The 27,392-nt window shown below is 40.4% G+C and overlaps 1 protein-coding gene across 4 annotated transcripts in view; it reads left to right on the forward strand.

Annotated features, from left to right (window-relative positions):
• Positions 1–27,392, forward strand: part of LOC126251924 (ankyrin repeat and BTB/POZ domain-containing protein 2) — a 671,398-nt gene that overhangs the window by 527,222 nt on the left and 116,784 nt on the right. For all 4 annotated transcript variants that reach the window (XM_049952673.1, XM_049952674.1, XM_049952675.1 and 1 more), the window contains 3 exons: positions 3,595–3,853; positions 11,768–11,913; positions 17,461–17,648. In XM_049952673.1, coding sequence (XP_049808630.1) covers positions 3,595–3,853; positions 11,768–11,913; positions 17,461–17,648 — 593 coding nt within the window. The remainder of the gene's footprint in view (positions 1–3,594; positions 3,854–11,767; positions 11,914–17,460; positions 17,649–27,392) is intronic.

Raw genomic sequence — 27,392 nt, forward strand, 5'->3', positions numbered from 1 at the left:
TCCAGACGGATCTGTTGCAAATGCACTTCTTTGGTTTTCCACTGGATCGTATTGTGTAAATGTCACAATATTTCATTGTTGCAACTGCTCGACATCATCAGGTGGTGGTAGTTGCTGCTGTCACTACTACAAGGCATGACTGATCATAATTGTGTGGTGGCACTGAAATTTATCAGACCAGGCCCAGTAATACATGTGGGTGGGAAGAATCTTGCAGTTGGAAGAAAGCGGTGCTCCTAGTGTCCCCTGGTGGGAGCCATAAAAAGGCCTTCCATGCGTGCACTGTGGGCCATGACTGTGCTGCCAGATGCTCCTGTGGTTGAAGGCCGTGCAGTCTTTGGGGAACTGCAGCCTGTTGTCATAGGCTCTTAGTCATTTTAGAAGAAATAGAACTCTTCTGGTTCCACAAAGACTGTACGGCCTACCAAAGATGCATAAGGATGGGACTCCTCTTTGCCCAATAGTGAGCAACATTGGAGCTTCAACCTATTTTCTGGCCAAACATCTTACTACGGGATCTCTCATAGGCAACTGTGATCACCATATCTAGTATTCAGAGGACTACATAGGACTCCTGAAGACACTTAAGCTACAACTATTGAGCCTTTAGGTTAGCTTTGATGTTGTATCTTTATTTGTGAAAGTACACTAAGTGATCAAAAGTATACGGACACCTGGCTGAAAATGACTTACAAGTTCATGGCACCCTCCATCAATAATTCTGGAACTTAATATGGTGTTGGCCCGCCCTTAGCCTTGATGACAGCTTCCACTCTCACAGACATACATTCAACCAATCAGGTGCTGGAAGGTTTGTTGGGGACTGGCAGCCCATTCTTCATGGAATGCTGCACTGAGGAGTGGTATCGATGTCAGGCGGTGAGGTCTGGCACAAAGTCAACCAGTCCATTACAGGGATGTTATTGTCATGTAACCACTCAGCAACAGGCCATGCATTATGAACAGCTGCTCGATCATGTTGAAAGATGCAGTTGCCTTCCCCTAATTGCTCTTCAACAGTGGGAAGCAAGAAGGTGCTTAAAACATCAATGTAGGCCTATGCTATGATAGTGCCATGCAAAACAACAAGGAGTGCAAGCTTCCTCCATGAAAAACATCACCTCACCATAACACCACCGCCTCCGAATTTTACTGTTGGCACTACACATGCTGGCAGATGAGGTTCACCGGGCATTTGCCATACCCACCCTCACCCTTCCATCAGATCGCCACATTGTGTACTGTGATTCATCGCTCCACACAATGTTTTTCCACTGTTCAATCATCCAATGTGTATGCTCCTTACACCAAACGAGGCATCATTTGGCATTTATCGCCATGATGTGTGGCTTATGAGCAGCTGCTTGACCATGAAATCCAAGTGTTCTTACCTCCCACCTAACTATCATAGTACTTGCAGTGGATCCTGATGCAGTTTGGAATTCCTGTGTGATGGTCTGTATAGATGTCTGCCTATTACACATTACGACCCTCTTCAACTGTGGCGGTCTCTATCAGTCAACAGACGAGGTCGGCCTGTATGCTTTTGTGCTGTACGTGCCCTTTTACGTTTCCACTTCACTATTACATCAGAAACAGTGGACCTAGGGATGTTTAGGAGTGTGGAAATCTCGCAAACAGACGTATGACACAAGTGACACCCAATCACCTGACCACATTCAAAGTCCGTGAGTTCCGCGGAGTGCCCCAATCTGCTCTCTCACAATGTCTAATGACTACTGAGGTTGCTGAAATGGAGTACCTGGCAGTAGGTGGCAGCACAATGCACCTAATATGAAAAAGGTATGTTTTTGGCGGTGTCCAGATACTTTTGATCACATAGTGTACCTCTGCAGGATTCATTAGAGCGTATTAGCAGGCAGTTTGAGGAAGACATTGTGGCATTGTTTAAACAAGTGCTTACCTCAACTTATTTCTTATTCAGTGACCAGTATTTTGAACAAATCGACAGTGTCGCCATGGGAAGTCCTCTGTCTCCCATGGTGGCCAACTACTTTATGGAAGACTTTGAGGAATAAGCACTGCAGTTGGCAAGTCGCAAATCTTTCTGCTTTTGGCAGTATGTAGACGATACATTTAGGGTGTGTCCCCATAGGATAAAGACATTACCTGTGTTTCTCCGGCATCTGAATTCACCATCCCATATTCTGTTCACAATGGAAGTGGTAAAGGATGGTATTTTACTTTCATGGACATCATAGTTAGAAGAAAAGCTGATGGTATGCTGGGACACAGCACTATACGGAGCTATATTTGCAAGCCACAAGTTGTTATCACCCTGCACAATGTGGTAGTGTCTTACGCTTTTTGGTGCATAGAGCACATGTGATCTTAGATGCTGACAGTCTACCTAGTGAACTACAACACCTAATAACGGTATTCCAACAGCTGGCCATTCTGATAGACAGCTATGCCATGCATTCAGTTTACAAACCAAATTTGAAGCAGGGATGTACATGAAGATGTGGAGGCACCCACTGCAATGGCATTCTTGCCATATTTTGGTGGTTTGTCTTCAGTAATAGAATGAATCCTCAAAAGGCACGACAACAAGGGCATTTTTCAGCCACTGGCAAAATTGAGGAGTTTATTGTACTCAGTCAAACATGATGTTGGCCTTAGGAAATGTGGCGTGTATAATATACCATGCCAGTGTGGAAAATCTTATACTGGGCAGACATGCTGAACCGTGCAAGAATGTTGTGTCGAACACCATCGTCATACATGCCTGGGCAGCCTGATAAATTAGGAGTAGTGGAACATTGCTTAAAAATGGGTAATTGAATGTTTTACAAAAAGACTGAAATCTAGTCCCCAGCATCATCTTCCTGCTCTGATAAATTTCATTGCTATCGCATGGTTATCATCAGTCATGCCTTGCAGCAGTGACAGCAGCAACTACCACCATCTGATGATTTTGAGCAGTTACATTGATGCAATATTGTACGATTTACACAATACAATCTGGCAGCAAACCCAAGAAGTGTATATGCATGTATATTTTTTGTTTTTATGATATGTTCCTCACTCCTGAGGATCTCCTCACTATGTGCCAATGGAGCAAACAGTGTATCTACTCTAATTTAATCTAGCAGTATCAGTTTTTCATGATGAAAGTTGTTTTGTTGCTTATTTACACACAGGTTGACTTTATTCTGTATTGACTGTTTGCAAGACACCCTTTTGTGTTTGGTTTGCTTTCTCTATAAGAAATTCTTGTGTTTTATCAATGCTTATTGTATTGTTATCATCCTTAAAAACAATTTGGCCTCCATATGTGTGCTGTCTCTGAAGTCAACAATATTTACATGTTATTACTTTTCTGTTTACTTGGGAAATGAGGAATGTAGAGGCAGAGGTAACACAATTCAGATGTTTTCAGTTACTTTAAATTTACACCACAAATAATGCTCTGTTATCCAAATGTATACTTACGACTGACATGTATCACGAGGTGTCGGGGGGGGGGGGGGGGGGGGGGGGGCAAAGGAAGAGGAGGATTAGTGTTTAATTAGCTTTATGATGTATTGAAATACTCAGGAGATTAACTACTCGTTCAATTGTCTTGTGCAGACTTGTGGAACTCCAACATCTTCCTTGGTCAAATCATGATGTACTAAAAGTCATACAGAATGGTCGATTAAAGGAGCATATGGAACGTGTCAGCATGGAGACTGTCCCTCGTCTGTCATACCTGTTACAGAGAGCACTAGTGCGCATCGGCCGTGAGGCACAAAGGCTCTCTCGCCCTCTTGGCATGTGCAGCAAACAAGAAGTCAGTTCTGCTCTCCGAATCACCTTATGTCCTGCACTTGCTGATTCCTGTACTAAGGTATTAACTGCAGTTTAAATGGTGCTTTATCATCATTTGATATTTTTTATAAAATATTTGTATTTCATTGTACTTTATTTAATGCGTTGAGAGTATTCAAATTAGAAAAAAAAGGAATAACCATGAGGGCAGTCTGAATATTCAAAAGGTTTTATTTATTGTTTTCATTCATTGCAAAGCTTGTGAAGCTTCAGTTGTGCACAGTTGCTTGACTTACTGTGTAATTGTATCAATACGAGAAAGTATAAGGATTGGAACTTTAATAGTGGCAAGTATTTATTTACAACTCATACAAAATAGATACATGTTTCAAAGTTTTACTGACCTTCAAAATAGTCACCAGCATTGTGCATAACCCATTGCCAGCGGTGTGGGAGTCGTAGGATACTCTTAGCAGTGCCACTTGTGTTGACAGTTCGAGTGGCACGGTCTATTGCTCAACGAATTTGTAGCAGCTCTGAAGCAAATGCCATGAAGTGTTTCCTGCAGTTTAGAAATCAAGTTGAACTCACGAGGGCTTAAGCCAGGGGAGTGCAGTAGGTGGTATAGCACTTAGATGACCCATCAGTCAAACAAATCAATAACAGCTTGCACTGTATGTGCTTGAGCATTGTTCTGCAAAATGATGGTCAGGTCCTGCAGAAAGTGTCATCTCTTCTGTCTCTATGCTGTTCATTTTTGGACAGAAGCGATGACACTTTCTGCAGGACCTGACCATCATTTAGCAGGACAATGCTCAAGCACGTACAGTGCAAGTTGTTACTGATTTGTTTGCTATACCACCTACTGCACTCCCCTGACTTGAGCCCTCATAAGTTTAACTTTATTTCTAAACTGAAGGAAACACTTCACAGCATTCACTTCAGAGCGGCTACAAATTCATTGGGCACTAGACTGCGCCACTCGAACTATCAACACTTGGCACTGCTAAGAGTATCCTACGACTTCCACATTGCTGGAAATGGGTTATACACAATGCTGGTGACTACTTTGAAGGTCAGTAAAAATTTGAAACACGTATTTATTTTGTGCAAGATGTAAATAAATAGTTCCCACTATTAAAGTTCCAACCGTCATATGAGTAATCATTGAGAGACGCTGCTGGTGCTGATTATCTGTTAGTTTTACAATGATGTGTGACATATGATTTGTCATATTATAAACTAGAAATGTATAAATTCAGAATACACAGTGCAATTACTCAAATGTAGCATGCTATAAACATGTGCTTGACAGAGAAGATTAGACCTCAAACCGCACTGTACAGAACTACAACATATTGTCACTGGGCACTGTTTGTAATTGATTTCTGCATCATAACATTGGATGGATTGTGGCATTGACCGTAATTGAATTTACAGTACCCTAACAATAGCAGCATTCAGTAGGTTATTGGGCACAGTGAACACCATGTGTGGAATCACCACCCTTTAGCTAACTTGTGAATTGGAAGAACAGAACTGTCTATATTAAAATTGTTTCTAATCTCCTCCCACTAAGAAACTTGGTACAGTCAACCAATTAAAATAATGATTAAGAATCCAAATTACTTTGTTTTATTTTTTGAGTACAGTGCTAGTAATTCAGTGCGCTCCTAATTGTAATCAGTCCCTTGGAACTAAGACCCTCATCACATCTTCTAGTTCTACAAGTTCGAACAAAACTATACCTATACAAACATTTACGTACCGAAACATTAAATTATTACTGTACTGCTCAATACTATTTATGCTTACGCTTGCTAAATTTTATCAATAAACTTTGAGAAAAGCTGCTGCCTTCTCAGGTATATTAATTCACTGGTAAGTAGTGTGTATTGTTAGCTGCAGATGTATGTGATTATAGTGATGGTTTTCAAAGCAATTAACTACCCACATATGTAAATACTGAATCCTGTTTGCATAACAGTTTCCAGAATTGTTCTACATAATGTAATACCTTAAAACAACAATTTTAGCTGCTGGTGATTTATTGTGGGTTCCATAAAGATTCTGTAGTGATACACATGGCAGAAAAGGTTTGTAACTGGAACAAGAGCTATCAATTTGGTAACACATTGAATCCCATTGTTTCTATGATTTGCTTGGACTGAAGATGAAAGAGTACGCTGAGGACCACGGGGAGCAGCAACCAACCTGACATCTACATTTTGCATTTCCACCATTGAGCGCTTTGCCTGCTGGCAATGTCATTGGTCTTGCAGTTATGATCATGATGCGTACACAAAATGCATACAGCATATTAATAAATTGTGTGACTTGGGCAGCCAATGTCAATTAAAAACTGGAAACTTTTCGTAGGTACTTTCCACACACATGGGGAGGTACTAGCAACCATTTCATCATGTTCTTAAAAAAAAAAAAAAAAAAAAAAAAAAAAAAAAGAACCTCATCTGTTAACTGATGTAAAATCTAGTCACAGATTCAGATAGAAGGGGAAATGACAAATTCAGTGACCATAATCACTGGTTGATCATCTGCAAATTAAATGAGTTGGAAAACTTAATATGCAAATTTCTTATATTAAATCAATTTTGCTCGAGATTGTGTGCCCACTGATGTGTTGCTTATTATAGAACCATTGGATGAGTAGTTTGGATACCTGTGAAGCATTTTATTGAAAAAAATTCATAGATAGTGTGGACAGTTACAGGAAGAAAAGCTGTTTTGTTCAGATTTGGCTCATAGTGCAGAGGAGGACCATTTTTCTATACATCCTTCAGTGGCATCACTTTAAAATAGTCAACTTAAGAACCTGGAAGTCACCTCCACTCCACTGTAAAAAAAGCAGTGGGAGAGGCCAGCACAGTCTTCCTATATTTTAGTGCTGGAGGCATACCAACTAGACAATAAAACTAATGGAGACATACTCTCCAGCCCCACTGTCATGCACTCTGTCATGTCATCCATTTGGTTTTGAATGGTTTGTGAAGATTGATGCAGAATTCTGCAGTCATCTCAGATAGCATCTTGTTCTTGTCACCATGGACAGATCTGCAAAGAGTAATCATGGTAGCAATCCAGTCACATTGTGAGAGGATGCGCTCAACTACCACAGTCACTGAAATTCAGTGCATAAGCAGCATGCTTTGTAAGGAGACCACAGACTGTATGCCGATGCTACTTCAGTAAGAATTGCAGAATGCTTTGCATTCAAAACTAGTGGTCAATCAATATCTCCTTTCATTTTCTCAGAGCAGTTTCCCTCAATTTTCACCATTTAGAACACCCCAGAGACTGGAAAAATTTTTCATTCATCTTTTGTATCCTTCTTTTATAAATTCAGAATCCTTTGGAGGACAGGCAGTTACTACAGACAAATCTGGCCTTGCAGAGTGGCATTTTTCCACTCTGTAAAGGCTGCCACAAATTTCTTTTGTTTTTATGGTTTTAATAAATTTAAAAATTAATTGACTTTTTGATAAATTTAAAAATTAATTGACTTTCTGCCGCTCTGCTATTTTCTGTGGCCTTTCCTCTGTATCTAATTCTCCAAGCACTTTCTGGCTGACATTCGCTGAAGATTCCATTCTTTGAGGCTGCCATGGTCAAGGGTAAGCTATTATTTATATGGAGACAATGGGAGAAAGTTGCAGTTAGGGAAGCAGGTTCGATAATCACCATCAATAGTATTCCACCATTTCATTTTGCTGTCTGTTTAATATGATTCAGTGGAGTCATACAAAGCTAACCTTTGTTAAATACTTGCCTCTTCAGTTGCTGACTCACTGGCAAACCACTTATAAGCTACCCAAGGTTATATAAAACACTGTCATGATCAACCTTTAATGGCTCACCTGAATATGACTGGCAGGTGCCCAGATATATGGTAATAGACAATGATCTGTTGCACTTGTGGAACATTGAGTATTCTCTCTCTCTCTCTCTCTCTCTCGCAACAACAGTTATGGGTTGGAACCCACTAACTTGTCTATACATTGTAAATGAAAAATGCAGTATTGTGTATGTTTTACAGATTTAATAGCTGGCCGTTGTGGCTGAGTGGTTCTAGGTGCTTCAGTCCAGAACCACACTGCTGCTATGGTCACAGGTTCAAATCCTGCCTCGGGCATGGATGTGTGTGCTGTCCTTAGGTTAGTTAGGTTTAAGTAGTTCTAAGTCTAGGGGACTGGTGACCTCAGATGCTAAGTCCCATAGTGGTCAGAGCCACTTGAACCATTTTTTGAACAGATTTAATTTATTTTATTAACCAGTTTTTGGCTTAGGCTGTGTTCACAGTAACACTGACCAGGATTGGCAGGCATTGTCATCAGTGATCACCCGATTACATTAGCCAACAGACATTGCATCTGATCTCCTTCATCAATTTTCGGAGGGATCAAGGAGGTTAAGTTAGATTAGAGACTATTCTATCAAGGAGGTTAGAATCTATTTTAACCTTCTTAAGTGGGGTGGATGCCACATGCCTCTGCCTGCTTGAAGGAGAGTGCTGCATTTTGCTGTTAAAAAGATGTCGTGTGTGTGAATGAGCTATGTCTGTCGCGAAAGAACATGGTAAGTGCTGTACACTCCTCCCCCAGTTATTCAAATAACCAGACAGATTTTATGGTATATATGTGATGAAGATAGAAATGTTGTGTTACATACTCAAGGCAATTTGTGGTGACATTGAAAAGCAAAATTTCAAACACTCTGCACAACTTCAATTAAATTCAGCAAAATAGACAAGGGTGAATTAACCTTCAATGACTCTCCTTCAGCATATGTGTGAGAGACAAACATAAATTTTAGAATAAGTTAGTCTAAATCATTAAAGCACTGAACAGTGGAAACACATACACCACATTTGCAAACCACCTTATATAACAGAATTACCACTCTGCTGGCATAAAAACACCAGCAAGCAATAATAATTCTTCTTAGACAGCTAATGCCCACCCATCTCATCCCAAAGTAAAAATACTACAGTAACTTCATGTATCTGAACAGACACATGCCACATTTCTCCCATGAATCCATCATTTTTTTTAGGTCTAGGCCAGAAATTTCTGGTACAGTTTTGTTTGTATTGTAGATTTGTGCTGCATAAAGTATAGACATAGGCTGAAATGTCAAGACACCCACAGAACATGCATAATGTAACATAAGATAACATTCAATAAATTATTATTTAATCTTTAAGTTGTTCAAAGCTTGTGCATTCCAATAAAGTGGCGATTTGGGACCAAAATGTGGAGAAATATTCCTGTTATTATCTTACTTATTCTCAGGAAGCCACAGACTCCTATTTCTTTTGGTCTAAACTTAAAAATTTCTCACAATTCGTGCTTTTCATGTAGGATCATAGACCAATTTGACTGAAGAAATCAAATTGGTCGAAATTCCACCTACTGCCATCTGACGTCTGTATGTACAGACATTGATTGGTTACAATGATACTGCACACATACTGGTGTATTGATTTGAAAAGATCAGTAGTCTTTGGCCGATGTCACTCATAGGCAGAATCTCCCGATGTCAGAACCACTGTGATCATTGCCTTACAAGGCCCTCATCAGATATTAACTGACCATCGTTGTCAAGGAAAGTACAACATTCAGGAACAACACTGAAAAAGATATTATTCTTCAGTGTTGTTCCCAAATATCATACCTTCTTTGACAACAATAGTCAATTAGTCTGATGATGGTCTTGTAAGCTGGGAAATGGTTAACAAAATAAATTAATTCTGTCGAACACTCACAATATTGTGTTTTTCATAGATGGTTATGATGTTCTGCTAAGAAGTGACAAAAGAATTAGTTAACATGGCTGTAGATTATTGAGTCATATTCAAGTATAAAGTAATTAACATAATACTTATACATAAAGGTTTTATAATTAAACATTCTTAATTCTTCCTCATAATAATTATGTTGAATAATCTAGTTCATATGAGGTACACAACATTCGTAAAATTAGTTTTAAAACTATGCCCTGATCTCCCATAATTACAGAAGCAGACACCAAGACACATTGCAATGTGACTCACATAAACAGTGCATCCAAAGTTCTTCTATATCAGTAAGAGATAGTCATTTAATGGAAACTCCAGGTAGGAATATCAGCAGTGTAGGAAAAGAAAGATTGCTACTTACCATAAAGAAGATATGTCAAGTTGCAGACAGAAACAATTAAAAGACACTTGCATAAAGTTTTCGTCCACAGTCTTCATCAGTAAAAGAGAAACACTCACCGTTCACACACACACAAGCAAACATACCTCACGCACACACTACCGCCAGCTGCAGCATCTCGGGCTGGGTGTCTGTCTCTCTTTTACTGATGAAGGCTGTAGTTGAAAGCTGTATGTAAGTGTTTTTTAATTGTGCCTATCTGCAACTTGACATGTCTTCTTTACGGTAAACTGCAATCTTCTTTTTCCTACATTCTCAATAAGAGATAGTATTTCCACCTTCAAAGCTACAGGAACTCTGATTTCATGGATAGGACAGAATATTAACCATTCTATAAAATTCATCAGAGGTATACCTGTTCTCACCACCCCCCTCCCCCCCCCCACACACACACACACACTCCAGTCCTCCCACTAACACCAAGAATTAGCTACAAAGGTGTACCTCCCTTGGCACATAATGTCACCCTGGATTGGAACAACTGAAGCACAGACTGTGCCAGGGCTTTGATTATCTTTCATCTTATCCTGAAATGAGGGACATCCTACCCAAGATCCTTCACACCCCTCCTAAAGTGATGTCCCATCGCCCATCCAAACTACACAACATCCTGATCCATCTCTATGCTGCTCTTGCTCCCAACCATTGCGAAAGGGGTCATAGCTTACCTCCTACTCCAGACCTGTCACAGGCTTGTCCATCCCATCAGAGGGTGGGCCACCTGTGAAACCAACCATGTCATATATCAACTCTGCTGCAAACATTGCACAGCATTTTATGTTGATGTGTCTACTAACCAGCTGTTCACTATGATGAATGACCACTGCCAGGCTGTTGCCAAGAACATCTTGTAGCACAGTATGCAACTGAGCACAACATGCTCAATTTTAGTGACTGTTTCGCAACCCGGACCATCTGGATCCTTCCCTCCACTGCCAGATTTTCTGGACTACATGCATGGGAGTTATCTTTACAACACATCTCTGCTCTCCTAATAATCCTGGCCTAGTTCAGGTAACCCACTGTCCCTGTACACTCCACCCAATAGCTTCCCCTCTCTCCATCCCAACAATCCCTCCCAATTTATGTCTCCACATCAGTTTAATGTCACCACTCCCCCGCCAGCCCACACAATCATGCATCATTACATGCCTAGCCCATATACCTGCCACCCCTCCCTCTCACGTTCCTAGATAGTAAAATGACTGCCTCCCTCTGAGCCGCTAGCTACACTGGTCCTCCCCAGTCCCTCTCCTTGCCTCACACCTCTCTCCCCCTGTACCCAGTCCACATGCGCCACAACCAGTCCACCTGCTGAGAAACAAAGATTGGCACTGTTAGTCCAACAGGCATCACATAGAGGCAGAGGCATCTATGTGTGTGCTTGTGTTTTATGTCTGTATTTTTCTCTAGTTTGTCTAAGGATAACTCCGAAAGCTAGAAAGGTTTCTTCTTTTGTGTGTGCCTATTGATATCTCAATGGTTCTGCTTTTCTACAAGTGGTCTCCTTTAATCCAAAGATATTTATAATGCCTATTTCAACTGCGAAATGTGAACCAGTAATAAATTTCAGTTGTAACCAAATATTTGACAAAACAACTTAATGCAAGCAATCATTGCTAAATTCTTAAGTAACATATTTTTATATTTTAGTTAGATGATAAATGAAAATGGCTAATTAAAGTCATTATAACAATGCTTCAGTGTTCAAAGATAAGAAATACTTCATAATAAATTATTCACAGCATTTAAATAACAGGCTGCATACAAAATTGCAGGCTTGTCTGCGTGCTGCTGCTATGTTTGCTGTATCTGGTGATTCACAACTCAAGCAGAGCAAGTCATGCCGGGCCGGTCTGCAGTTATCTGTTGGCAAATTTCAGCGCTGGATGGCTGATGTGAGACTGGGAAAATTTATCCATGAGTAAGTTTTAAACTTATATTCAAATATTCTGTCTGCCAAAGGTACTGTGAAAATAATTTTTGTGAATGCACGTATGAAATTAAGAGACGGAAGTATGAATCAGCTTCTTAACAAGTATGTTGTCTTTTAATTGAGTGTATTGCATGGGTTATGTTGGTGCTAAATTTTTACTTGTATGTATGAATGTTCGGCTTCTGTTTCCACTTTCTAATGTTCACAATGGTAGATTCATCAGTGAAGTGCAGATACAGTTATGTTTGCTGTTCATGTTAATGACCTAGTGGGGAATATCAATAGTAACTTGAGACTTTTTGCAGATGATACATTTATCTGTAACAGTTTTCAAAAAGCTTCACATATATCAAGACAGATTTTTATAAGATTTCAAGGAGGTATAAAAGTTGTCAATTTACAATGTACAATAATGTAAAGTTATACATTTTGCAAAGTGGAGAAATGTAGCAATCTCTGACTGCACCTTCATGGAGTCACAAATGGATTCAGTCAACTCAAATTAGTACCTGTATGTGACAATATGTGGGTATATGAAATGGAATGATCACATAGGCTTAATCATAGGTAAGGTAGGTAATATACTTTGGTTCATTGGTAGAATATTGGAAAAATGCAGTCAGTTTATGAAGGAGATTGCCCAAGTGTGTTGTATCCATACCAAACAAGATTAACAGGAAATACTGAATGTGTACAAAGAAGGGTGGCATGAATGATCATAGGTTTGTTTGACCCATGGGAGAGTTTGATGGAAATGTTGAAAAAGCTGAACTGGCATACTCTTAAAGACAGATGCAAATTATCCCACAAAACCTTACTAAATTTCAAGAACTATTATTAACTGAAGAATGTAGATATATTCTTCAGCCCCTCGAAATCACCATTGTAAGGCCTGTGAAGACAAAATTAGATAATTACAGCATGCACAGAGGCATTTAGGCAGTTATTCTTTCCACACTCTATATACAATTGTAACATGAAGAAACCCTAACATTTTTACCATTGGTACCCTCTGCCATGCACTCCACAGTGGATTATGGAGTATGCATGTAGATTTAAAATTGAAGGCAGAATCTGAAGCAATCACAGTTGAGTTGTTATATCACACTTAAATTTGGATGCAAGGTCAGGACAGACATCAGATCATGGTCTTGGTTAGTATTTCCACAGAATAGTACTGAACTGTTGATTTACATGTGTGTGTGTGTGTGTGTGTGTGTGTGTGTGTGTGTGTGTGTGTGCGTGTGCATGTGCATGTGTGCATGGTGCTTGTGTAAGTGCGTGCACACGCGCTGAATATATACACACAAGGTCATGGGTTTGCTTGACTCACATTGGAGTATCACAGAAATCCTGAAAACCTTGAATTGGCAGACACTTGAAGTTAGATGCCTGTTATCCCACAGAAGCATCTTTATAAAGTTTTGAGTATCTTAAGTGAGGAATCTAGGAATATGCTAGAGCCCCATATGTGTCATCCCCATAGGGACCACAAGGTTAAGTTATTTAAGTTTGCCCAGAGGCATTTAGACATCACTCTTCTCACACTCCATGTCCAAATGCAATGGGAGGAAACCTTAAAATGTGGCACTATGTCAAGTATCCTGTGCCATGAAATCTGGCATGCCCTTGAATGTGGTTTCCAGGTTATCTACATAAATGTGGATGTCAATATTGGTGGAAATTATATGAAGATAATAATGTAGATGGTATTAAACAAATCTGACATACAGAGAAGTGGTTGTATAAATAATTAGAAGTATGGAGAGTTGGTAATTGGTACAAGCATGGGCTGAAGAGCACATCCCGAAGAGCAATGTTACATACGTATGCAAGACGTCTTAGAAAGAATGGTCAGTATATCACAAGGCAACTTAAACTATCTTTTGTAGCAAAGTATGTTCATATGACCATGTACTTTGTTTTTAAAGTGTTTGCGAACCAGAAGGTTGTAAATGTTTATTTATATTATACAACTGGTTTTGTTGTCTTATTTATTTCACTGTATTTGTTATTAATGTTTTTATGTGACAAATTATAAATTTATAACAGCTTGTAAGATATTTTCAGCAGTTCACAGTATGATTACCACATACTGAAATCAGTATAAACAGCTGACAATCAGTTTTCAAAAAGTTGAATATTAACATCAGAGCATATTTGTGTTTCTTGTCTTTGTGTACACTGAGATGACAAAAGTCATGGGATAGTGATATGCACATCTACAGATGGTGGTAGGATTGCAATTTCAGTTGGTGAGAGCTGATGGTATGGTTCGAATGTGGTGCAGACCCCACAAAGCCATGGGCCCAAGTTGTCAACTAGGTACTGTACAGGCTGGTGGTGACACCATAATTGCGTGGGCTGTGTTTACATGGAATGGACCAGGTCCTCTGTTCCAATTGAAGCATTCATTGACTGGAAGTGGTTTTGTTTGGCTACTTGGAGACCATTTGCAGGTATTCATGAACGTCAAGTTCCCAAACGACAATGAAATTTTATGAATAACAAGCATCGTGTCACTGGACCTAAATTGTTCACAGTTGGTTTGAAGAACATATTGGACAATTCGAGCGAATGATTTGGCCACCCAGATCTCCCAATATGAAGTCCATCGAACATTTGTGTGACATAATTGAGAGGTCAGTTCATGCACAAAATCCTGCACCATCAAGAGTTTTGCAATTACAGACAGCAATAGAGGCAGCATGGCTCAGTATCCCTGCGGGTGGCTTCCAGTGACTTGTTGAGTCCATGCCACAGTGAGCTGCTGCACTACACCAGGCAAAAGGTGGTCCGACATGATATTAGGAGGTAACCCGTGACATTTATCACCTCAGTGTATATCAGTGTTGCTTAATGGGAGGAGCAGTATTCATGATGCAGCTTATGTTTCATCTGAGACATCTATCTTTTCTCATGTACACTCTGATCATCATCCAGCACCATAAATAAAAAACTAAGTTTTAGGTCTGGAAAACTTAGTCTTCAGACAATGGTACCAGGTTTAGTAATCCACTTATTACAAAAACTGTAGTTGACATGTTGCCTCACATATAGAGTAGAATATGGAGAGGCTGTATCATGCTGGAGACACTTTGATTCTATGTGCCAGTTATGTGTTCTCTATTTGTTCAGTTAAAGTATCTAAAAAGTAATTGTGTAATGAAAATGTGATTTGTACCCAATCCAGCAAATTGGTGCACATACATTCTTCTAGCATCAGAAGAGCTACACATCAGTGAGGCAACTCAAACAATACTCTACACTGCTACTATTACTATTACTGCTGCATTCTGCAGTGTCAAATAACTGAATTTAAAAAGAGATATAAAATTCATCTACTAACTCCCAAACATACAGCCTATGTATGTTGATAAAGACTTCACTTTGAATTGATAGAGAATTGAATTCTGTACACTGCAGTGAGTGTACCACATAATATCAGTGCCCACAGATAGCCTGTAGGGTCATCTTGGTTCACAGATTTATTTCTCTTCCTCTTCTTTCATAGGAACTTTATTTACATGCATAAATTTCTTCATGCATAAATTAGTCATTTCAGTACTTACACTGAGAGCTTAACGTTATGACCACTGCCCACCATGAGATTGAATGCTGCCTGGCAGTGTTGCCAGTATGTGATATGGCAAGGAAAACATATAAAAGAGCAGAGACAAACTGGGAATCATTCTAGCAATAATACAGGTCACAAATAGGGGGTAAAAAGGAAAATGGCTTTATGGTATTAATGACCAGGAGATGCCATCTGGAGTTGTCTGGCTGCCTGATTCAAGTCATTATATTGGATGCCACTTTAGTGACTTGTGTATAGATGAAGATGGCATGAAGTGATAAGGAAAACACAAACACTTAGCCCCTGATAAAAAAAAAAATCTCTGGGTTGACTGGCAATCGAACCTGAGACTTCGCGACCTAGAGGCAGTGACACTAACCACTGGAACATGAGCTGTGAGTGCAAATAGTGAAATTCACTGACATAAGTGACTTCAACAAAGAGCTGACTGTTATAATCCAGTGCCTGGTAATGAGCATTTCAAACATAGTGAAGCTAGTCAGCTGTTCACGAGTTACTGTGATGAGCATCTATTGGAAAGTGGTTGAAGGATAGTGAAACCACAAATAGGTTATAAGTTTGTTGGACACTACACCTCATTACAGGATGTGGAGGTTGCAGGCCTGCCCACCCTGTAACACAGGATAGATGGTGATCTTGTGGCAGATCTGATGACAGAATGCAATGTTGGTGCAGGCACAAATGTTTTGGAACACACTGGTCAGCACATATTGTTGAATGTGGGGGCTCTCAGCAGGTGAACCCTAAATGTTGCCATGTTGACTCAATGACATGAGGTCATTGAGATTGAAGGATCAGTGTAAAAGTGTCACCTGGTCAGATGAATGACATTTCTCGTTACACCGAGTCAATGGTTGTATACAGGTAGGCAACATCCAGGCACATCACTCCAAGAAATATGCACCATGCCATGGACACAGGCCAGTGGAAGCAATGTTATTCTGTAGAGGATGTTTACTGGGGCTTCCAAGGAACCTGTGGTAATAATCAAAGGCACCGTGACAGTTGTGGATTATGCAAACATTATTGATGTCTTCCTTGATGGTGATGGCATCTTCCATTAGGATACCAGTCCCTGTCTCAGTTCCACAATTGTGCTACAGTGTTTTGAGGAGGATGACAGTGAATCTATGTTGATATCTTGGCCATCAAATTCGTGTGATCTGAGAACACCTGGGACTCTGTTGGGCACCAGCACTGTACCCACTAACCCCCAAGCCATAATTTGTGGGAATAGACATTTGGTATCACATACCCCCAGAAAATCTAGGATGGAATAATTACAGTATTATAAAAAGGATAGATTAATACTTACCATATAGCAGAGATGCTCAGTAACAGATCGAGACAACAAAAAGACTATCAAATAAGTAAGCTTTCCGCCATAGAGGCCTTTTGTTGAGCCTATCTGCAACTCAGCATCTCTGCTGTATGGTGAGTAGTAATATATCCTTTCCATAATATAGTAATTGTACCTCCAGAAACCTACTTTTCAAATAAGTATTCATAATGAAACTACCTGGCAGATTAAAACTATATGCCAGACGGAGACTCGTACTCACAACCGTTGCCTTTTGTGGCCAAGTGCTCTACAGACTGAGCTATCCAACCAAAATTCACAACCTGTCATCAGAGCTTTACTTCCACCTGTACCTCATGTCCTACCTTTCAGACTTCACAGAACCTCTTTTGTGAAACTTGCAAGTCTACCATTCCTGGAAGAAGGGCTATTGCGGAGACAGTTTTAATCTGCCAGGAAGTTTTATATCAGCACACACATCACTGCAGAGACAAAATTTTATGCTGGAAAGTGTTCATTATGTTTTAGGTCATCAATGTATACAGTTAAGACGTTTGCCCAACATATCACTTGATATAATAAAGTATTTTTTATCCCTGAGAACAGTAAATAATTTGATACCATAAACTATCCACAGATATGCTGCTGTCTACTTGGCTGCTGGTATCGAAAATCTGCTAGAAGAAATAATTTTGCAGTGTCTGCCAAATGAATGTGACACTATACTTTCTGCAACAATGTTTGAGCATGCTATAGCAAATAATGGTGACTTGTGGGGTCTTCTACAGCCATATGCTCATCTTAATGCTGGAAGAATTGCTTCAGGTAAGATAAAACTAGATAACAGAGAGTAATGTATCCCATAGAGTAGCAATGAGGTGCTTATCTAAAATTCTTTACAAAAATAGAATTTAAGTTCTTTGTGATTGACTTGTGACATTTCATTACACAAACTGCATTTCATGGAGCCCACAAAAAGAAGTTTTTAGAATATGGAAAGGAGTCATAAATGTCCATTGTTTAAGTGCAATATCAAAGGTCATGAAATATTAGATTGCAATGATAATACAAATTATGTTGTAACCTACTACGTAAGTTTTAAGAATTCCTACAAAATTTTCCTAATTGAAGTACAATGTGTTGACTGGCCATCACAAGGGTTTTTAAGATATTGTTAAAATTCTCTTATTTCAGACACTAAACAGGCTATGGCAGGTTATTCAGTACATGTGCAACTATATACCTGATTCCCTCATACTAATTTTAAGCCTTGGAGTTTATGTATAGCTTAATTATAGTACTATTTCCATAATCATTATTAGTACTATTTTTAGAGAATGGAGAAATATTGATAATGACAAAGGACATTAATCAATATGCTTATTGTAAAACAGTTGTTTATGAAATGACTTTCTCTGTGGTTTTCTGGTTGCAATAGGTGGCTACTGATACAGGGTCAATAACCCTACCACAACAAAGGTAAAAAATTAATTATGATTTGTAGTGTTGCTCACACTGCTAAATATTGCATTTTCGGGCAACAACAATGTTATATTATGTGGCAAGTGTCATTAGAGCACAGTTAATAAAGTTATTTCATGAAATAATGGATAAACTAGGCACTCATCTTTTCGTGTTTCCCACGCTGGTCTCGTTGTGAACTCATGGCTCAATCGTCGAAAATCTAGGTGGTGATGATTCCAAGCTCGGATGCAAAGAGGCCTAGGTGTTGTTCAGCAATATTCAAAAGTTTTATAGATGTGTTTCATAAACCATTCTTGAAGATTAAACTTTTGCAAGTTAGCACAATGGTGATGTAAAAAGTAATCAACACTCCGAATTTAAGTTACACTTCTTTTTTTATTACTTTTGTTGCAATATCACGTAATTCACAAAACATCACTTCACATTATAAAACATACTTGAAAATATCTTCCTCACAGTTAAAGCTGACATTTTATAAACTGACTACAATTTGCGTCTTTCCAACATGACGTCCAAGACTTGACTCTCCAATAACTGCTTATGCGTCCAAAAATCATAGTTACAAGTACGTCAAAGATCATAGTGACAAAAGAAAGAATTCACATAAGAATAATGTCATTGCAATATAAACGTATTGATGTATCAAAGTACCTCTACATTGTTGTTGTTGTGGTCTTCAGTTCTGAGACTGGTTTGATGCAGCTCTCCATGCTACTCTATCCTGTGCAAGCTTCTTCATCTCCCAGTACCTACCGCAACCTAAATCCTCCAGAATCTGCTTAGTGTATTCATCTCTTGGTCTCCCTCTATGATTTTTACCCTCCACGCTGCCCTCCAATACTAAATTGGTGATCCCTTGATGCCTCAGAACATGTCCTACCAACCGATCCCTTCTTCTAGTCAAGTTGTGCCACAAAATTCTCTTCTCCCCAATCCTATTCAGTACTTACTCATTAGTTATGTGATCTACCCATCTAATCTTCAGCATTCTTCTGTAGCACCACATTTCGAAAGCTTCTATTCTCTTCTTGTCCAAACTATTTATTGTCCATGTTTCACTTCCATACATGGCTACACTCCATACAAATACTTTCAGAAACGACTTCCTGACACTTAAATCTATACTTGATGTTAACAAATTTCTCTTCTTCAGAAACGCTTTCCTTGCCATTGCCAGTCTACATTTTATATCCTCTCTACTTCGACCATCATCACTTATTTTGCTCCCCAAATAGCAAAACTCCTTTATTACTTTCAGTGTCTCATTTCCTAATCTAATTCCCTCAGCATCAACCGACTTAATTCGACTATATTCCATTATCCTCGTTGTGCTTTTGTTGATGTTCATCTTATATCCTCCCTTCAAGACACTATCCATTCTGTTCAACTGCTCTTCCAAGTCCTTTGCTATCTCTGACAGAATTACAATGTCATCGGCTAACCTCAAAGTTTTTATTTCTTCTCCATGGATTTTAATACCTACTACGAATTTTTCTCTTGTTTCCTTCATTGCTTGCTCAATATACAGATTGAATAACATCGGGGAGAGACTACAACCCTGTCTCACTCCCTTCCCAACCACTGCTTCCCTTTCATGTCCCTCGACTCTTATAATTGCCATCTGGTTTCTGTACAAATTGTAAATAGCCTTTCACTCCCTGTATTTTACCCATGCCACCTTCAGAATTTGAAACAGAGTATTCCAGTCAACATTGTCAAAAGCTTTCTCTAAGTCTACAAATGTTAGAAACGTAGGTTTGCCCTTCCTGAATCTAGCTTCTAAGATAAGTCATAGGGTCAGTATTGCCTCACGTGTTCCAACATTTCTACGGAATCCAAACTGATCTTCCCCGAGGTCGTCTTCTACCAGTTTTTCCATTCGTCTGTAAAGAATTCACGTTAGTATTTTGCAACTGTGACTTACTAAACTGATAGTTTGGTAATTTTCACATCTGTCAACACCTGCTTTCTTTGAGATTGGAATTATTATATTCTTCTTGAAATCTGAGGGTATTTCGCCTGTTCCTTACATCTTGCTCACCAGATGGTAGAGTTTTCTCAGGACTGGCTCTCCCAAGGCCGTCAGTAGTTCTACATTAATGAAATCAAATCTGAATGTTATCTCAGAAATATGTGAACTACTTTACTGAAACACCGTAGAATATTGCTGGTATCGAGAGGTTGAGGTGAGGTTCCGTAATGGTTACGTAATTCAAGTACCATTACAAGGGACACCAGGATACAGACCTAAATTTCACAGAACCATTCTGCAATGTTATGTCTTACCCTTGGAGCTGTCATTTAGATGTATAAAATGTGGCATCACCCTTCTTGTAAGATCTGGAGTGTGTTCAATTACCACTTTCTGTCCCATGCTGCCACCATGGCTAGGTCTTCAATTCACATTTGCTGGCAACAACTGTGTCCATGTTCTGACAGTGACTCCTTCAATCTTCCATATTCAGTATTTAAACAATGGAAAATCCAGCACAGAAAGTAACAATATCAGAGAAGGAAAGTTGGTACTCACCATATAGCGGAGATGATGAATTGCGATAGGCACAACAAGAAGATTCACGCAATTTTAGCTTTCGGCCATAAAGACCTTTGTCAGCAGTAGACGCACATATACACACGCATACACACACTCATGTAAACACAACTTGCACACACATCTGCAGTCTCAGAGAACTGAAACCAGACTGCGAGCAGCAGCACCAGTGCATGATGGGAGTGGCAACTGGGTGGGGGTAAGGAGGAGGCTGGGGCGGGGAGAGGGAGGAATAGTATGGTGGGAGTGGCTGACAGTGAAGTGTTGCAGTTTAGATGGAGGGTAGGGAGAAGGTGTGGAGGGGGAAGGGGGTAAGTAGCAGAAAGGAGAGAAATAAAAAGAAATTAAAAGACTGGGTGTGGCAGTGAAATGATGGCTGTGTAGTGCTGGAATGGGAACAGGGAGGGGGCTGGATGGGTGAGGACAGTGACTAATGAAGGTTGAGGCTAGGAGAGTTAGGGGAACGTAGGATGTATTGCAGGGAAAGTTCCCACCTGCGCAATTCAGAAAAGCTGGTGTTGGTGGGCAGGATCCATATGGCACAGGCTGTGAAGCAGTCATTGAGATGAGGGATAACATGTTTGGCAGCGTGTTCAGCTACAGGGTGGTCCACTTGTTTTTTGTTTTTTTTTGCCACAGTTTGTCGGTGGCCATTCATACGGAAAGACAGCTTGTTGGTTGTCATGCCTACATAGAATGCAGCATAGTGGTTGCAGCTTAGCTTGTAAATCACAGGACTGGTTTCACAGGTAGCCATGCCTTTGATGGGATAGATAGAGTAGATGGAGTAGATGATTGTAGCAGAATGTATGGAAAAGGTCTTGCATCTAGGTCTATTACAGGCGTATGAGCCATGAGGTTAAGGATCGGGAGCAGGGGTTGTGAAAGGATGGACAAGTATAATGTGTAGGTTCAGTGGACGGCAGAATACTACACTAGGAGGGGTGTGAAGTAGAGTGGGTAGGACATTTCTCATTTCAGGGCATGACGAGAGGTAATTGAAACCCTGGCAGAGACTGTAATTCAGTTGCTCTAGTCCCAGATGGTACTGAGTTACGAGGGGAATGCTCCACTATGGCCAGACTGTGGGACTTTGGGAGGTGATGGAAGACTGGAAAGATAATGCATGGGAGATTTGTTTTTGTACAAGGATGGGAGGATAATTACGGTCAGTGAAGGTTTCAGTGAGACCCTCGATATATTTGAGGGGGACTGCGCAACACTGCAGATGCGACAAGCACTGATGGCTAGGCTGTACAGAAGGGACTTCTTGGTATGGAATAGGTGGCAGCTGTCGAAGTGGAGGTATTGCTGGTGGTTAGTAGCTTTGATATGGACGGAGGTACTGGTGTAGCCATCTCTGAGGTGGAGGTCAACATCTAGGAAGGTGGCTTGTTGAATTGAGTAGGACCAGGTGAAGCAAATGGGGGAGAAGTTGTTGAGGTTCTGTAGGAATGTGAATAAGGTGTCCTCACCTTCAGTCCAGATAGCAAAGATGGCATCAATGAATCTGAACCAGGTGAGGGGTTTATGATTTTGGGTTTTTAAGAAGGATTCCTTTAGATGGCCCATGAATAGGTTGGCATAGGATGGTGTCATTTGGGTGCCCATAGCCGTACTGCGAATTTGTTTGTAGGTAATGCCTCCAAAGGAGAAATAATTGTGGGTGAGGATATAGTTGGTCATGGAGACTAGGAAGGAGGTACTAGGAAGGAGGTTGTTGGTTTGGAATCCATAGAATGTCTGGAAAGGTAGTGTTCGATAGCAGTAAGGCCATAGGCCATGGGCATTAGGAATGTTAGTGTACAGGGAGGTGGCATCAATAGTGACGAGCAGGGCACTGTGTGGTAAAGGGACAGGAACTGTGGAGAGTCGGTCGAGGAAATGGTTGGTACCTTTTATATAGGAGTATAGGTTCTCGGTAACAGGTTGAAGGTGTTGGTCTACGAAAGCAGAGACTCTCTCAGTGAGGGCACAGTAAGGTGAGGACACCTTATTCAGATTCCTCCAGAACCTTAACAACTTCTCCCCCATTTCCTTCACCTGGTCCTACTCAACCCCACAAGCCACCTTCCTAGATGTTGACCTCCAACTCAGAGATGGCTACATCAGTATCTCTGTTCATATCAAACCTACTAACCACCAGCAATACCTCCACTTTGACAGCTGCCATCTATTCCATACCAAGAAGTCCCTTAAGTACAGCCTAACCATCCGTGCTCATCGCATCTGCAGTGATGAGCAGTCCCTCTCAAAATATACCGAGGGTCTCACTGAAGCCTTCGCTGACCGTAATTATCCTCCCATCCTTGTACAGAAACAAATCTCCTATGCCTTATCTTTACAGTCTCCCACCACCTCCTGAGGTCCCACAGTCCGGCCACAGAGGAGCATTCCCCTCGTAACTCAGTACCATCCAGGACTGGAGCAACTGAATTACATTATCTGCAGGGTTTCAATTACCTCTCGTCCCGCCCACTCCCCTTCCCACCCCTCCTACCGTGGTATTCCGCCGTCCACTGAACCTACACAATATACTCGTCCGTCCTTTCACAACCCCTGCTCCCAATCTCTTAGCTCATGGCTCATACCCCTGTAATAGACATAGATGCAAGACCTGTCCCATACATCCTCCTACAACCACCTACTCCAGTCCGGTCACTAACAACACCTATCCCTTCAAAGGCAGGGCTACCTCTGAAACCAGTCATGTGACTTACAAGCTAAGCTGCAACCACTATGATGCATTCTATGTAGGCATAACAACCAACAAGCTGTCTGTCCATATGAATGGCCACCAACAAACTGTGGCCAAAAAACAAGTGGACCAGCCTGTTGCTGAACACGCTGCCAAACATGATATCCCTCATCTCAATGACTGCTTCACAGCCTGTGCCATATGGATCCTTCCCACTAACACCAGCTTTTCTGAATTTCGCAGGTGGGAACTCTCCCTGCAATATATGCTACATTTCCGTAACCCTCCTGGCCTCAACCTTTGTTAGTCACTGTCCCCACCCATCCAGCCCCCTCCCTGTTCCCATTCCAGCACTACACAGCCATCATTTCACCGCCATACCCAGTCTTTTAATTTCTTTTTATTTGTCTCCTTTCTGCTACTTACCAGCTCTCTCCCTCTATATCTTCTCTCCTGCCCTCTGTCTAAACTGCACACTTCACTGTCTGCCACTCCTACCATACTATTCCTGCACCTCCCCGCCCCAGCTTCGTCCTTACCCCCACCCAGTTGTCACTCCTGTCATGCTCTGGTGCTGCTGCTCGCAGTGTGGTTTCAGTTATCTGAGACTGCAGATGTGTGTGCAAGTTGCATTTGCGAGAGTGTGTGTGTGCATGTGTGTATGTGCGTCTACTGCTGACAAAGCCCTTTATGGCCGAAAGCTGCAATTGTGTGAATCTTTTTGTTGTGCGTATCGTGACTCAGCATCTCCACTATATGGTGAGTAGCAACTTTCCTTCTCTGGTATTTTTATATTCAGTATTTACATACAGGTAGATCTTGTTATGCATGGGTTTATTGTCTGCATTTTTGCATACAAGCGATTTTAGGTTTGAGTCCAATGCTGCCCTCTGTTAACAGTGCAAAAATGGTTCAAATGGCTCTGAGCACTATGGGACTTAACATCTGAGGTCATCAGTCCCCTAGAACTTAGAACTACTTAAACCTAACTAACCTAAGGACATCACACACATCCATGCCCGAGGTAGGGTGCGAACCTGCGAACATAGCGGTCACGCAGTTCCTGACTGAAGCGCTTAGAACCGCCTGGCCACAGAGTCCGGCATTAACAGTACATGGAGGCAGTAATGCGTTCATCTTGACATGCATGTTTTGTCTATTTGTCCTTATGTGCATCATCAGTTCATGTCAGTAGAGCTGTGAAGTTGCACTTGACAGGGTCTCAATTTAAAACATCACTTAAAGAAAAGAAATTGTGTCCCTCGAGGGAAAGAAATGTATATGAAAGTCATATTCAGTAGAAACATAGTTAAAGTTTTGGATTGCTTTGACATTCAACATGCCTCAGTATTTAGTGAATCCAGTGTGAGAGCTATTCATGACAGTGTGCAATAAATTTGAAAAACTGCTCAATCTTCAACTAACTTAAGTGTGACTGGAGTGATCAGATATTGCTTGGAGGTGATGGAAAGAATGCTAATCCATTGGACTGAGCACCACAAGCAACAGTGCATGCCTCTCTCTGTAGCTGCTATTCAAGCTAAAACCAAAACATTGTATGCAGATGTAATAAAAGAGTATGGCAGTCCAGCATCTTTCTCAGCCAGCTCATGTTGCTTTGATCACTTCAAGCATCAGTTTGGTTTTCACTGCATTACAATTGCAGGAGAGGCAGTTGCAGCAGATGAAGTTGGAGCCAATGAATTTAAAAAGACATATAAAGAAATTGTGACAGAAAGTTACTGTACTATGAAGCAGGTTTTCAACCTTGATGAAATGGGCTTATTTCTGAAATGAATGCCCACCCACACATTGATTTCTATTGAATAAAAAAGAATTAGCTCCATGATTTAACACTACCAAGGACCAATACACCCTTCTTTTTGGAGGAAATGTTGCAGGGGATTGCAGATTAAAGCCCCGTATCACTTGCTACTCTCAAAATCCTAGGTCGCTAAAGGGTTTTGAAAAGAGCAAGCAAGGAGTTCATTGCAGATGGAATAAAAAAGTTTGGATGACTTCTGCTAATTTCAGTGACTATTTTTTAATGAACTATGTAGAGAATTGGAGACCTGCTGTGAGAAAGGAAAAAATCTGTTTCAAAATTTTTCTGCTCCTTGATAATGTTCCCGGTCACTCACTTTCCATTATTGATTCAAATGGAAACTCGGAAGCTTTGTTTCTGTCACCAAACACTACATCTATCCTGCATTCTATGGACAGGAAGTTATTTCTACATTCAAGGCATACTATTTAGCATAAATTTTTTTCCCAACTCATAGAAGAATGTGATTCGAGTGACATAGATTTTCTGCTGACAGTTTAATATTAAAATGGCAATTGTTGTTATTAGAGATGCGAACTGACATCATGCAATGTATGAATGGTACATGGAGGAAAATGTGCCCCAATGGTGTGCCAATGCTAGAAGATGAACTGATCACTGCTGCGATGAGAGAAATTGCAGACATGGCACAGCAGATTGGATTCACTGATGCTTATGAAGAGGATGTGTGTGCCCTTCTAAACTCTCATTCCTAGAGTTTGAGCAACTAAGATTTGATACTTTTCAGTAAGAATAGTAATAAAGAAGAAACAGAAGTCAAGTAAGTTCAGCCTATTAGAAAGCTGACAACAAGGAAAATGGCCAAGTCCTTCAGAATGATAGATGCTGCACTGAAAATTTTTGAGGAACGTGATCCTCAAGAAATAAGGAGTACAATAGAGAAGAGAGAATTTGAACATCCTCTTAAATGTTGTAAAGAGTTGAGCAATCAGCTGGCAAAGAAGACTACACAGTTGAAAAAAATATATATATCTTTGCAAAGAGCCTGGCACTTCAAATAAATGTCAGGTGCTGAAAACATTCCAGCTACAGAGGATCTGAATATAAGGAAATCTGTCACAGAAACTAAGCTGATTGTAGCACCATCAAATTCTCAGAATGGGAAATGTAACTTTTGGGGTGCAACAGATACTGATATTGGCCCATTCTTGTTCTTTACCTACGTAAATGAAGATGGTTCAAAAACTGTGATGTTCTCTGATGACACAAGCATACTAATCAAGGATCCAAACTCAACCTTGGCAGATACAGGTTATGTGATAACTGGACAGGCTTACAAGTGGCTAAGCTAACAGTTTGTTGGGTCTTGTAACAAGATATTTATTTCCAACATTTAACAAACATAGCATACAGAAAAATGTGAGTGAGTCTTATCTCCGGTTCATATGTTGTTGTTGTTGTGGTCTTCAGTCCTGAGACTGGTTTGATGCAGCTCTCCATGCCACTCTATCCTGTGCAAGCTTCTTCTTCTCCCAATACGTACTGCAGCCTACATCCTTCTGAATCTGTTTAGTGTATTCATCTCTTGGTCTCCCTCTATGATTTTTACCCTCCACGCTGCCCTCCAATACTAAATTGGTGATCCCTTGATGCCTCAGAACATGTCCTACCAACCGATCCCTTCTTCTTGTCAAGTTGTGCCACAAACTCCTCTTCTCCCCAATCCTATTCAATACTTCCTCATTAGTTACATAATCTACCCATCTAATCTTCAGCATTCTTCTGTAGCACCACATTTCAAAAGCTTCTATTCTCTTCTTGTCCAAACTATTTATCGTCCACGTCTCACTTCCATACATGGCTACACTTCATACAAATACTTTCAGAAACGACTTCCTGACATTTAAATCTATACTCAATGTTAACAAATTTCTCTTCTTCAGAAACGCTTTCCTTGCCATTGCCAGTCTACATTTTATATCCTCTCTACTTTGACCATCATCACTTATTTTGCTCCCCAAATAGCAAAACTCCTTTACTACTTTCAGT

The sequence above is a fragment of the Schistocerca nitens genome, chromosome 4 (assembly GCF_023898315.1).
Source record: "Schistocerca nitens isolate TAMUIC-IGC-003100 chromosome 4, iqSchNite1.1, whole genome shotgun sequence".
Taxonomy (NCBI): Eukaryota; Metazoa; Arthropoda; class Insecta; order Orthoptera; family Acrididae; genus Schistocerca; species Schistocerca nitens.